The 13,527-nt window shown below is 42.0% G+C and overlaps 1 protein-coding gene across 5 annotated transcripts in view; it reads right to left on the reverse strand.

Moving 5' to 3' along the window:
* The window catches only part of LOC116954756 (SWI/SNF complex subunit SMARCC2-like), a 90,672-nt gene that overhangs the window by 54,277 nt on the left and 22,868 nt on the right, over nt 1-13,527 (reverse strand). For all 5 annotated transcript variants that reach the window (XM_032975530.2, XM_032975529.2, XM_032975534.2 and 2 more), the window contains exons 10-13: nt 5,647-5,762; nt 4,302-4,438; nt 2,764-2,823; nt 1,964-2,001 (exon numbers count right to left, since the gene is read on the reverse strand). In XM_032975530.2, coding sequence (XP_032831421.2) covers nt 1,964-2,001; nt 2,764-2,823; nt 4,302-4,438; nt 5,647-5,762 — 351 coding nt within the window. The remainder of the gene's footprint in view (nt 1-1,963; nt 2,002-2,763; nt 2,824-4,301; nt 4,439-5,646; nt 5,763-13,527) is intronic.

Genomic DNA, 13,527 nt, shown 5'->3' on the forward strand with positions numbered 1-13,527 from the left:
AAAATAAATAAATGCAGACCGACACTTCTTTCAAATGTTTCTTGCCGTTGGTTTTTCACACATGATGATGACCGTTTGCGTTATGGTCGAAACGTCGTGAGAATTTTTATTGTTTTATATATATTTTATTATTTTATTGTTTCCCTTCAACGTGACTTTACCGAAAGAGCTAAGAAGACGAAGGTACTTTGCAAGCCCACTGGCTATCAACAAGGATTCGTTCATGAAGCCATCCATATATATATAGACATAGACACAATTTCAACCGAGAAGATAGGTACAAACTGAGCAATCATTGGAAGGATGTTATCAACCAGTTTAAGTCATAATTGGCTATGATGTTCCCATCCTACCACCTTCCGATGTTATTTGTGCTTTACGCCCATTTCAAACTTGCGCTTTCTTCAGTCACTTTGCGCGCTGACCCCTTGGTTGCGGCGCTTCCATCTTCCATTAACATGCTAATCTCTACTCTTTGCAAAGAGAGATTAGCATTGATTTGAAGCTTTCGTGACTGCAGGAATCCATACTCTTTGGTTCTTTCGGTAAAGTCACGTAGGTATAAAATAAAACATGGCGTTTCGGGCGCAACATAAGCGTCCGTCATCAAAGACCCAAGAATATGAATTCCTGCAGTCAATTAAAGCTTTAAGTCATGTTTTGGTCTATAGCAGTTACATTGTATGGGGGGGGGGAGGGGTTATTTGCTATGGGAGGAAACTGGAGGACCTGGAGGAAATAAATATAGAACAGGGGGAGAACAGAGAAATTCCATAACAAGGTGTTACCACTGCACCACCAGAAGCATAACACTAAACTGTGATTAAGTGGGTGTTTGGTGTTATGAAAGATAACCCGATTGTATCACTTCAAGTGATAAAATACAGATGCAGAACATTCACAGAATGTGAAGCTTCACATTCAACCAAGATTTGTACACAAACGGCTACACAGTGACAATGCAGAACTATTTACATTTCACGCACCCTTGCGGCCCATGGGCTGATTTATCCACATTTTTAAATCACCAGGAGCAACAGTGGAGATTGATATAAACTGAAGCGCAGATGCAGCTCACAATGGGCAGCAGCAGCCAGCAGCAGCAGCCAGCAGCAGCCAGCAGCAGCCAGCAGACAACAGCAGCAGATAACAGCAGCAGACAACAGCAGCAGCAGTCAGCAGATCTGATGAATGTGGCCCCAGCACATCCACTGTCCTCCACCACAACTTCCTAAGTTTTTTTTAATTAAATGACCATTTGGAAACAATATTGAACTGGCGTGGTATGTGACTCGGGTCAGTGACTGATGTACCACACGTACGCTATGAAATTCTTGAACCGAGGAGCCGCCGAGAACCGGTTGTGGTGTGACGGGCGTGAGCTTCCAGATCTCATCCACCCATTGAAAGAGACCAAGATCCAAATGATCCAACAGAACACCATCTGAAACTCTCCGAATCCATTCCATGTGTAGAAGAAGTCAAAATCTAATGGCTGGACTGCTGCCTCTGATATACTTTATTTATTTATTGTTTATTTAAGGGGCGCCACAGTGGTGTGATGTTATCTTCCTCGTCTGGTAGTCAGGAGATTGTGGATTTGATCCTGACCCTGACACCTGTATATTTGGAGTTTGCATGTCCACCCCGTGGTCCCATAGGTTGAGGGGTTATTCCCTCTATCGCAGCTAAAAGGGGCAAAGATGGCACGAGGAGTTTCACCAGTCCTGGCCTATCACCGAGTAATCGTTAACGTAAAAATGTTGATTAAAATCGGAGAGTCATACTCCGTGAACGTTCCTTGTCGCATGTCGCTGATATGAGTCTACCGAGTCACTAGACCCACTTTTTTCCACGCAGGTTTATTTGTTTCTATTAAAAAAAACCTAATGATGCAAAGAACACTGGGAATAAAGTACCAACTTAGCCAAGAGCATAACAGAGAGTTAGTAGCATATCTGACCTTGGCTCCAAGATCAGTATTTTCATCTTCTTGTTCATCTGTTGAAGAAAAAAAACACGCAATACATTTTAAAGTAATTTTCACTGTATTTATCCAGTCACGAAACTCTTTTTCAGGAGGCCCCTGCTTCATCGTGTTCATATTTTGAAGATGTAAGTGTTTATTATACAAGTGGGAGGGAACCGGAGCACCCGCAGAAAACCCACGTGCGCGCGTAAGGGGGCAACGCTCTATCCCCGTACAGATAGAAGCAGATAGTGATTAGCTCACACTTGCTACTCTGCCTTCTCCTGGCAAGCCAGGGTACGGCACCTCGACGCCCACCGGAAGGGAGTTTCAATACGTTTGTGCGGTGATCCACCAACCCTCGCTGTTGCCTCCAGAGTGCTGGATTGCACAGGCTCGGCATTTGGGAAGCACCAACATGTGCAATATACTCAATAAAAAGTATTAAATAACACGAATTAAAGGGAATATACATTAACAGCGATGGACAAGGGCAAACAAAATAATAACTCGGTCCATTTGGCTTTTACACAGACAGCGGCGCTGATGAATGTGGTGAGTTTTTTGGGCAATTTACTACTTTTGAGTTTATAAAGTATAGACAATTATCAGCAGCTGCACTGTCAAACCATCGACTTCATTCACACTGGCTCCGTGATGAATGCCGACCCGGGGGTTCTCAAACAACAGAAACACGCTTTGGCAACTTGAGGTTGGCATAAAATGGCAACAATATTTGTACAAATGTTTTTTTAATCTGATGATCCTCGCTGTTTTGTGTTAAAGATACTCACCTAAATCTGTCATGACACCGCCTTTAATAGGAGCCACTTCTGTGTCTTTCTTTGTATAAACTGCAAAGTAAAACAACGACACCTTAATCACTGCAAACGTTTAGAAAGCTCTTTAAAAACTAAGGCACATGAAATTACATTCCACATTTCAAGCATGCTTTCCAAGCAATATACAAAGTTTGGCCTTGAAGGCATCAGGAAGACTCGACATTTTATTAACTTAGTATGCAATACCTTACACAGTCATTGGTATTGCAAGTCAAATTGTGTGGGACTGGGTGGGGGGTGGGAGGGATGGGGCTGGGTGGAGAGGGGCTGGTCACCACGTGGTGCCCTTATAAAACTAAACATTTAACCTACTCACGCCGGCTTGTGCCCGCCCTCACAGTCGCGCATATTTGCGGAATACACCACGCCGCCGTTGACCCTGACCATTGACCGAGCAAACCCAACGTTCCTACCAGCTCCATCCGCAGGAATGTGTTTTTTGAGATGGCCTGTGTATGAACAATGCACACTGCAGCTGAAATGTTTTTAAAAGATTTAACAATATAAATAAAGTTATTTGATTGGAAAGAGGTTGGGTTGACAAAGAAACAAGACAGGATTGCGGATGGAGAAAGAGTTGACTCAGCAGTTGAAGCGGTGACTTCATGGGGGAATAAATGTTGCAGATGCAATGATTGACAAAACGTGCAACAAAAAGGGATGAATAATTAATTGGCTTAAGTAAAATAAGTTTTAATTTACGAATGGATGTCAAAGTTTTGGAGACATAAGTGAATGGAACACTCATGGGGTGAGTGCAGGAAAGCTTAGATTGAGATTATTATAAGAGAATCCTGCGGTGTGCATTAACCACAAAAATACAAGCAGTCTGCTTCATAGTGGACATTAAAGATCCCATGCCAACAATCCCAAGAGCTGCCATTGTGTGCCAGCATCATGGTCCAAATTTGGCAAATTGAAAAATATTACAAATAAATTACTCAAATCGGATTTTATATATATAGCAATCACCATCACCTACTACGAAACATTGGCAGCAATCGCCTGAAAAATGTCATGAGAATCGAGAGAGGCTCTGGGTAAGCAAGTGTTAAGGATAGAGAAATGTCTCATTATTTCTTTGCTCGTCTACCCAAAAAAACCTCAAGTCCTGCAAAGATTTCACAAACCGGGGGCGATATTGTTACATGTAACCCCAATTAAAAAATTTGCAGGCATGTATGTCCGTATTTTGAACTTTTTTCACACCGTACATAGACAACCATGCTAATCGGAGGTGCGGGGGAAGGACAACAAACTAACACAAAAAAATCAGTTTTAAAGAAATTCGTTTTCAATAAAAAAATTCAGCATTGAGAGTATACCGGATAACCTGGGAGGAAACCCATGCCGAACAGGGGGAAAATAATACACAAACTTCACACAGATAGGTGCCCAAGTCGGGCATTTTGTTTTGATGCATAACCAAAAGTACCACTGCACCCTTACGCTCAGATGTGCGCACAGACGGCTAGCAATGGGGCACCCACCATTCTTGGGCAGCTGAACCTCGGTCATGTTGGGCACGTGTAGAGGCTCCTCCATGTCCTTCGTAAGGTCCTCCTCCTCTTCCTCCTCGTCCTTGCGCCCATGCCTCTTTCCTAATGGCTCACCCATCGCATGCCTCCTGTGGGACCCAGTGTCAGGGGTCGGGTGCAAACCGCACTCTCAACGCTTAGTTTTGTGTCCTGGGAGCGGTAATGAGATTGGATTGGCCGTCTGCTTCAAAGTGGATGTTAGAAGTTCTGTGACGTCATTCGGAAAGTATAGGCCATTGTGGGCCAGCATCACGATCCACATCTTTTTAAATGTATAACTCGATTGGGATTACTCTCTTAGTCATGAAAGCTTAGAATCTAGTTCAATTGGGATTGCATATAGCAGTCGCATGATGTTAACTACCTCGCCTGTTATATTCTGACCCTAACGCCTGTATACGTGGAGTTTGCATGTTCTTCCCATGGTCGCGTACAATTTTTCTCCGGGTCCTCCGGTTTTTCTCTCCACATTTAGAAACATGCATTTAGATTGTTTAAATTATTTGGCTGCTACAAATTTACACATGATAAGCCACTTCGTTGAGCTATCATTTGTTGCCAGGTCACTTCTGAAAAAAAGATAATAGCTCAGTCGGCTTTACCTGGTAAAATAAAAATTTGCTTCGTTTTATTTGTATTTTTTTGGTGATTTGTTTACCTTTCCTAGACGTTGCACTCCTACCGTGTTTTTTTACTGCTTGTTGTTGTTGTTGTAAGATTCTGACCCAGTGCCCCTACTGGACATGTCAAAAAAACCTTTTTAGCTCATCAGATTTCTCCATTATAAATATTCTGATTCTGATATTGCCCTGTACTGCAAAACTACTTAAGACCGTCTGTGAAACTTAGCGCCTTTGTGACAGCCTTGCACGATAAGAATGGCATGAATACAAAATGTACTAAATTACTCTTGTTATTAAGTCTGCGTGTATAGCTACCCCTTGCAGCTATGTAAGGGGTGCCAGGGTGGTAGGATGTTAGCTACCTCGCCTGGTATACAGAAGGTTGTGGGTTCGATCCCAACCCTGACGCCTGTATATTTGGAGTTTGCATGTTTTCCCCGTGGTCGTGTGGATTTTTCTCTGGGTCCCCCAATTTTTTCCTCCACATTTAGACTCAACGCTACGCGTTTAGAGTATTTGGCTGCAATACATTTCCACATGTGATCAGCCACTTCGTTGAGCTTTAACTTGTTATGGCCGGGTCGCTTCTCAAAAAGAAGCTAATAACTCAGTGGAATAAAAACATTGTTTATAATTTTCCAAATAGTTAATAGTTTGGGGTGCGTGTGACTTGCCTCTTCTTGGAATTTGGCTTTTTTCTGGGCTCTGTGGGCGAGGGGGAGTGCTTCCGCCTCCGAGACAAACCCTTTTCCTTCTTCTCTTTCTTTTCTGTGTCGGGAACAACTGCGGTCTGCAATCGTACAGAGGTGGGCATATATTTACTCAAGACACGTATACACGAGCAGACACGCAGATGGACAGACACAAATGTATAATTGTATACAGGCGTACGCTTTGGCTCTTCGTTAAAGTCATATAGTATAAAATAAAAAAAAAAAATCACGACGTTTCGATCGCAACACAAGCGACCGTCATCAGGTGGAACAGATACAGCAGAACTGCTGACATAGGAGAAAGAGGTGCTGCAACAATAGCTTATATCGGATTTTGGTGGGCTCAACCCAATGGTAAGTGGGAGGAGCTAGAAAAGGAATGTGTACATAAATGTAAATGTGAGAGATTAGCATGTCAATGTGAGAAAGTCCCCAGCCACTGGAGGTAGTGGGAATCCTGTGCCTAGGCTGCCTCACCCAAGGGTAAGTGTGCAGAGCTAGAGAAGGAATTTGTACGTAAATGTAAATGTGAGAGAAAAACTTGAAATCTAGATTGTATACAGGCGGTCTCTGGTTTATGACGGTCCGATTTAAAACGCTTGTATTACGGCACCATGAATAGATTTACGATGCGAGAACTTTATTTACAACGCATCTTCCGACGTGACTCAGAACGCATTTGAACAAAGTCAGTCTGGTTTCCGATGTGACTTGGCATGGAGCTTCAGTTATTCTTAAGTGTTGCTGAATTTTACCGATTGAATAAGCCCTCTTAAATATGATTGATAAAAGGAAAGAACAAATCAGCAAGTTATGTTTCAAACGTTTGTACCGTCTATGGGAAAATAGGGTCCGATTTACGACGACGGGGTTCTTGGGAACACATCGTGACGTCGTAAAAGCGGGGACCACCTGTATAAGTATAATCATATGAAATAAATACATTTGGACATTGTGACGTCGTAAAAGCGGGGACCACCTGTATAAGTATAATCATATGAAATAAATACATTTGGACATAGTTTGACTCTTGTGTGTAATGGCCTCTACTTAGATGGCTGAGGCAGGACATCAAGGGGATGATGGTCGATGGGAAAAAATGCACAAAGCAGCAGGAAGAGAAACACGTGGACTTCTTAAGGACATCATAGCGACTGTACAGGAAAGCAGCCTTAGGCAGGACATTGAGGGTTCATGCCCAATGGGCAAATCTGTGATGGAGTGGCAGCCAAAGGAAGGAAAGGTCTGAGAGGCCAACCACTATACTCATCCAGAGTGGGTGAGTGTGGTGCTTGCCCTCTCAACATCTCTCGCTCCTGAATGGGTTAACCTCATTGCAGAGATATGCTCATTCAGGAAACGAGTTAAATTGTGGCATCGGAGGTCATCATCCAACAGTGGATAAAACATGGACGATGATGACAAACTTAAATTGTCAGTAACATCATTTCAGTAACTTCCATTGCAGAGTCGAGTAAGTACTCATTATGAGCAAAAGGAAACAGAAAATTTAATCGATGAGCTATGCATTCCCCAACACCTTACAGGTAGGTAAAAGCCATGACTAAAATATTGTTTACTATTCAATTCGCAAACAGTATTGCGCAGTCTGGCGGACAAAACGTGGTATTGCACGATGGGTAAACAGTGAAAGGGTATTCTATGGTTCTTTTAGTAAAGTCACGTAGATAGAAAAAATAACAATAAAATAATACAAATAAAGTGAATAAAATAATAATAAAATATCACGACGTTTCGATCGCCTGATGACGACCGCTTTTGTTGAGATCGAAACGTCGTAATATTTGTATTTTTGATTCACTTTCTTTTCATCTTTAGTTTTATTATTTAATTGTTTTTTTTTATCTACGTGACTTTACCGAAAGAACCAAAGAATATAAATTCCTGAAGTCACGAAAGTTTTAAGTCAAAAAGTGAAAGGGTAGCGGAGGGCAAAGCTCAGAGAGACTTCAAGTCACTCTTGCTATGCGCGTCTATTAACTAGTACAGTGAGGGAAAAAAGTATTTGATCCCCTGCTGATTTTGTACGTTTGCCCACTGACAAAGAAATGGTCAGTCTATAATTTTAATGGTGGGTTTATTTGAACAGTGAGAGACAGAAAAACAACAAAAACATCCAGAAAAAACGCATGTCAAAAATGTTATTAATTGATTTGCATTTTAATGAGGGAAATAAGTACTTGACCTCTCTGCAAAACATGACTTAGTACACTTGGTGGCAAAACCCTTGTTGGCAATCACAGAGATCAGACGTTTCTTGAAGTTGGCCACCAGGTTTGCACACATCTCAGGAGGGATTTTGTCCCACTCCTCTTTGCAGATCTTCTCCAAGTCATTAAGGTTTCGAGGCTGACGTTTGGCAACTCGAACCTTCAGCTCCCTCCACAGATTTTCTATGGGATTAAGGTCTGGAGACTGGCTAGGCCACTCCAGCACCTTAATGTGCTTCTTCTTGAGCCACTCCTTTGTTGCCTTGGTCGTGTGTTTTGGGTCATTGTCATGCTGGAATACCCATCCACGACCCATTTTCAATGCCCTGGCTGAGGAAAGGAGGTTCTCACCCAAGATTTGATGGTACATGGCCCTGTCCATTGTCCCTTTGATGCGGTGAAGTTGTCCTGTCCCCTTAGCAGAAAAACACCGCCAAAGCATAATGTTTCCACCTCCATGTTTGACCGTGGGGATAGTGTTCTTGGGGTCATAGGCAGCATTCCTCCTCCTCCAAACACGGCGAGTTGAGCTGATGCCAAAAGAGTTCAATTTTGGTCTCATCTGACCACAACACTTTCACCCAGTTGTCCTCTGAATCATTCAGATGTTCATTAGCAAACTTCAGACGGACATGTATATGTACTTTCTTGAGCAGGGGGACCTTGCGGGCGCTGCAGGATTTCAGTCCTTCACAGCGTAGTGTGTTACCAATTGTTTTCTTGGTTACTATGGTCCCAGCTGCCTTGAGATAATTGACAAGATCCTCCCGTGTAGTTCTGGGCTGATTCCTCACCGTTCTCATGATCATTGCAACTCCACGAGGTGAGATCTTGCATGGAGCCCCAGGCCGAGGGAGATTGACAGTTCTTTTGTGTTTCTTCCATTAGCAAATGGTCTTGTAGCCCATTCCAGCCTTGTGTAGGTCTACAATCTTGTCCCTGACATCCTTGGAGAGCTCTTTGGTCTTGGCCATAGTGGAGAGTTTGGAATCTGATTGATTGATTGCTTCTGTGGACAGGTGTCTTTTATACAGGTAAGACGCTGAGATTAGGAGCACTCCCTTTAAGAGTGTGCTCCTAATCTCAGCTCGTTACCTGGGAACCAGAAATCTTTCTGATTGAGAGGGGGTCAAATACTTATTTCCCTCATTAAAATGCAAATCAATTTATAACATTTTTGATATGCACTTTTCTGGATTTTGTTGTTGTTATTCTGTCTCTCACTGTTCAAATAAACCTACCATTAAAATTATAGACTGATCATTTCTTTGTCAGTGGGCAAACGTACAAAATCAGCAGGGGATCAAATACTTTTTTCCCTCACTGTATACACAAGACACTCTTTGTGTCTTTCGGTAAAGTCACGTAGATAGAATAATAATAAAATAAGAATTAAAAAATCACGACGTTTCGATCGCAACACAAGCAATCGTCTTCAGGTGAAAAAAATACAGCAGGTGGACTGCTGAGGCAGGAAGAAATATAGCGAGAGAGCTACTGCAGCCATCGGTTATAAAGGTTTGAGATGGGTACCACCTAAGGGTAAGTGGGTGGGGCTAGAGATGTAATTTGCAAGTAAGTGCAAGATCACAGAGCTAGGTATACCTCGGCCATTGTATTGCTAGAGATTAGCATGCGAATCTGTTAATGTAATCCCACGGTTACGGTACTGAAGAAGCCATTGTATTGCGCGGGATTAAAGATTAGCATGTCAATGTGAGAACAGCGGCTGTGTTAATGAGAGAGATTCAACCTATTAAACAAGCGCCACCGCGGCATCGAGGAAAAGGGAGCAGCAGCTATGTTAGTGAGACATTTAGCCTGTTAATGTAAAGACATTTAACAAGGTAATGTAAAATTTTGATTTAAAGCTTTCATGACTGCAGGGATTAATATTCTTGGTTCTTTAAGTAAAGTCAGGTAGAAGGGAAACAATGAAATAAAAAAATATATAAAACAATAAAATTATTTTCTAGATTTGAAGCTTTCGTGACTGCAAGGATCCATACTCTTTGGTTCTATTCGGTAAAGTCACGTTGGTAAAAAATAAAATAACAAAAAATCATGACGTTTCGGCCACAACACAAGCGGCCTTCATCAGGTGAAGGGACCAACCTGTCCAGTGGACAGCGTTGGAGTGAAACAAGCTAAGCGCTGGTCGCCTCCTTTTAAGCTGTGAGGGGGTAAACAGCAAATTCCTTGAAAAGGAAATTAGCGTAAAACACGCCACTAACAACGCTTGGAATTAGCACAAGATGATAATACACCACCCTGGAAGTTTGGAGTGCCACTACTAGAATAAATATACTGTACCACTGAAAATTAGTTTAATGTTTGGTTCGATTTAGAACATCTTTCCAATGGTTGCTTAATTTGAAACTATCTTCTCGGTTGAAATTGTGTCTGTTTGTAAATCTGAATTGCCTCGTGGACAAATCTCTGATGATAACCTGTCGGTTTGCAAAGGACCTTGGTATCGGAGAAAATTATATCGTGATCACCCACAGCGTTGTAACAATGATCAGCTACGGCAGAAGAATTCGTTCTGCCGCGTTTCAAATCTGATTTGTACTCACGAATTCGGTCAGAGACATGTCGTTTCGTCTCCCCGATATAGCAATCACCGCAGGTACAACTCAATTTGTAAACCCAATTTCAACCGAGAAGATGGTTTCAAATTAAGCAACCATTGGAAAGATGTTCTAAATCGAACTAAACATTAAACTAATTTTCATTGATACAGTATATGTTTTCAAGTAGTGATACCCCAAATTTTCGCAGCACAGGCTGGTGCACTGCCGGTGCCGATCACTGTGCTACACCTTTCATCATGATAAGTCCGCCAATCAAATGCTAATTTTTACGCTAATTCCTTTGTCAAGGCACCTTAATTCCTCTCACACATTTTTCGATTTAAAGCTTTCGTGACTGCAAGGATTCATCTTCTTTGGTTCTTTCTGTAAAGTCACGTAGAATGAGAATAAAATAATAAATTGATAAAATAAAATAACACGATAAAATTCTCACGACGTTTCGGCCACAACACAAGCGGCCTTCATCAGGTGAAGGGACAAGACTGTCTGGAGGACAGCGCTGGAGCGAACAAAGCCATGCTCAGATCACGACCTTTAAGCCCACTGAATTATAACAGTGATCTGCCACGGCAGAGGAGTTCGTTCTACCGTGTTTCAAGTCTGCTTTATGTTCGCGGATGTGATCAATGTCACGTGACATTGACTTCTCCAAGACGGAGGTTCTTTGCAAACCAACCGGCTACCATGAGAGATTCGTTCATGAGGCCATTCACATATACAAGCACAGAGACAATTTCAACCGAGAAGATGGATTCTGGCTTAGCAATCATTGGAAGGATTTGATAAACCATTTCGGGTCTTAATTGATTGTTCACGTTTACGGTGGCTTTCAGACCGCAGCCATTATTTTCGTCTCCCCCCTCTTTTCCGAACATAGATGGACTCGTCCATCTGAATAACTGCCAAATCGCTCTCCATGGTGCTAATGTTAAAAAAACGCCACTTTTTTCAAATTTTCTTGCTGTGGTTTTCACACCTGATGATGATTGCTTGTGTTGCAGTCGAAACGTCGTGAGAATGTTATTGTTTTATATTTTTATTATATTGTTTCCCTTCTATGTGACTTTACCAAAAGAACCAAGAATATGAATCCCTGCAGTCACGAAAGCTTTAAATCAAAAGGTATGTTAAGATGTTCAAACAACAAATAGATACATTGTTGCAAGGAATCAAGTCTGCATTAACCACACATACTTGTGGTGAACATGCAAACAAACATGCTCGGATAATATTTACACTGTCTTTGCAATGTCTGGTGTAGGCCAATAAATGCAACGGGTGTCTGTTACAATTCTGACAAGTAGCTTTAAGCACAAAAACGTTTGCATGTTTGCAAAGTGGCTTTTGCTCTGGTTTATGATAAACCTTCTATACATTTAGCCAGATTTCAATTGGGCGAGTAGGTAATTGCAACACAAACTTTTACTGGACACTGTTAGTAACCATTGGAAAGATGTTTTAAACCATTTCCGTTCTTAATTAATTGTATTTTACGATGATCTTCAGACCGCAGCTCTTTCGCTGGCATTGACTCTTAATACCTCTCACACCACGGTTAATGGTATGGTTTACAACATGGAATATAACAGCGCCTCGCAGCTGTCTCTCTCCCCCTCCTCCGTTCCGACCATGGATGAACTCGTCTGTCTGAACGGGGCTCGTAGCTATCCGTGGTGCTAAAGTTGAGGGTAAGAATCCACCCATTTTTTCGCCATATAGCATTGTGATATATAACGACTTATTGTTGGTAGCTTAGCTGATTGGAGAATATATAGAGTTTATTGATAACATTGAGGTAATTTATATTTTAGTTTTTTATTGGTTTACTATATAGTATTCATTTATAGTGTAGTGTATACCCAGTTACTGTGAATAGCTCAGATGTGTAGGCTTTGACTTTAACATAGCCATTTCTGTGACCAGTCACAAGCTAATCATTCAGTTATTTCAATGCTAAATTCTCCTAGTTATTTCAATGCTAAATTCTCCTGTTTGATTTGTACTAGGTGCCTCTGTGAATGTGTATGCTTTGACTTTAACATAGCCATTTCTGTGACCAGTCACAAGCTAATCACTCAGCTATTTCAATGCTAAATTCTATGCTAATTCCTTTGTCAAGGCGCTTTGTTTCTTCTCACACAGCTTAAAGGTCGCGATCTGCGCATGGCTTTGTTCGCTCCAGCGCTGTCCTCCAGACAGTCTCGTCCCTTCACCTGATGAAGGCCGCTTGTGTTGTGGCCGAAACGTCGTGAGAATTTTATTGTGTTATTTTATTTTATCAATTTATCATTTTATTCTCTTTCTACGTGACCCTCTCACACAGCTTAAAGGTGCACTGCCATGTGCTACACCTTTCATCATGCTAAGTCCGCCAATCAAATGCTAATTTTTACGCTAATTCCTTTGTCAAGGCAGCTTAATTACTCTCACACAGCTTAAAGGTGCACTGCCGCGTGCTACACCTTTCATCATGCTAAGTCCGCCAATCAAATGCTAATTTTTTATGCTAATTCCTTTGTCGAGGCACCTCAATCCCTCTCACAAAGCTTAAAGGTCGCAGTCTGAGCTTGGCTCTGTTTCACTCCAGCGCAGTCTTCGAGACAGGCCGGTCCCTTCACCTGATGAAGGCCGCTTGTGTTGTGGCCGAAACGTCGTGATTTTTGTTGTTTTATTTTTTTACCTACGTGACTTTACCGAATAGAACCAAAGAGTATGGATCCTTGCAGTCACGAAAGCTTCAAATCTAGAACAAGCTTCCGTCTTCAGGTGGAACAGTCACAGTAGAATAGCTGTATCAAGTGAAGAGCTCTGAGACACCCGAGATTATATACAGGTTAAGGGATGGGAAGGAGCCAGGAGGGGACGTGGGTGGGGGGGAGGGCTAAGTTAAGCCGCCTTTTGTTATGCTGCAGGGGGTTCGGGGGAAGAGATGCACGAGTACACGCAACCCACTGAAAGCAATGGAAATGGCTGTACAATTATAAGGCAGCTAAATTTTGACTTGGTTTATAACATCT

This window comes from Petromyzon marinus, chromosome 56, assembly GCF_048934315.1.
Source record: "Petromyzon marinus isolate PM22_M1 ecotype Great Lakes invasive population chromosome 56, UKy_Petmar_22M1.pri1.0, whole genome shotgun sequence".
NCBI classification, from domain to species: Eukaryota; Metazoa; Chordata; class Hyperoartia; order Petromyzontiformes; family Petromyzontidae; genus Petromyzon; species Petromyzon marinus.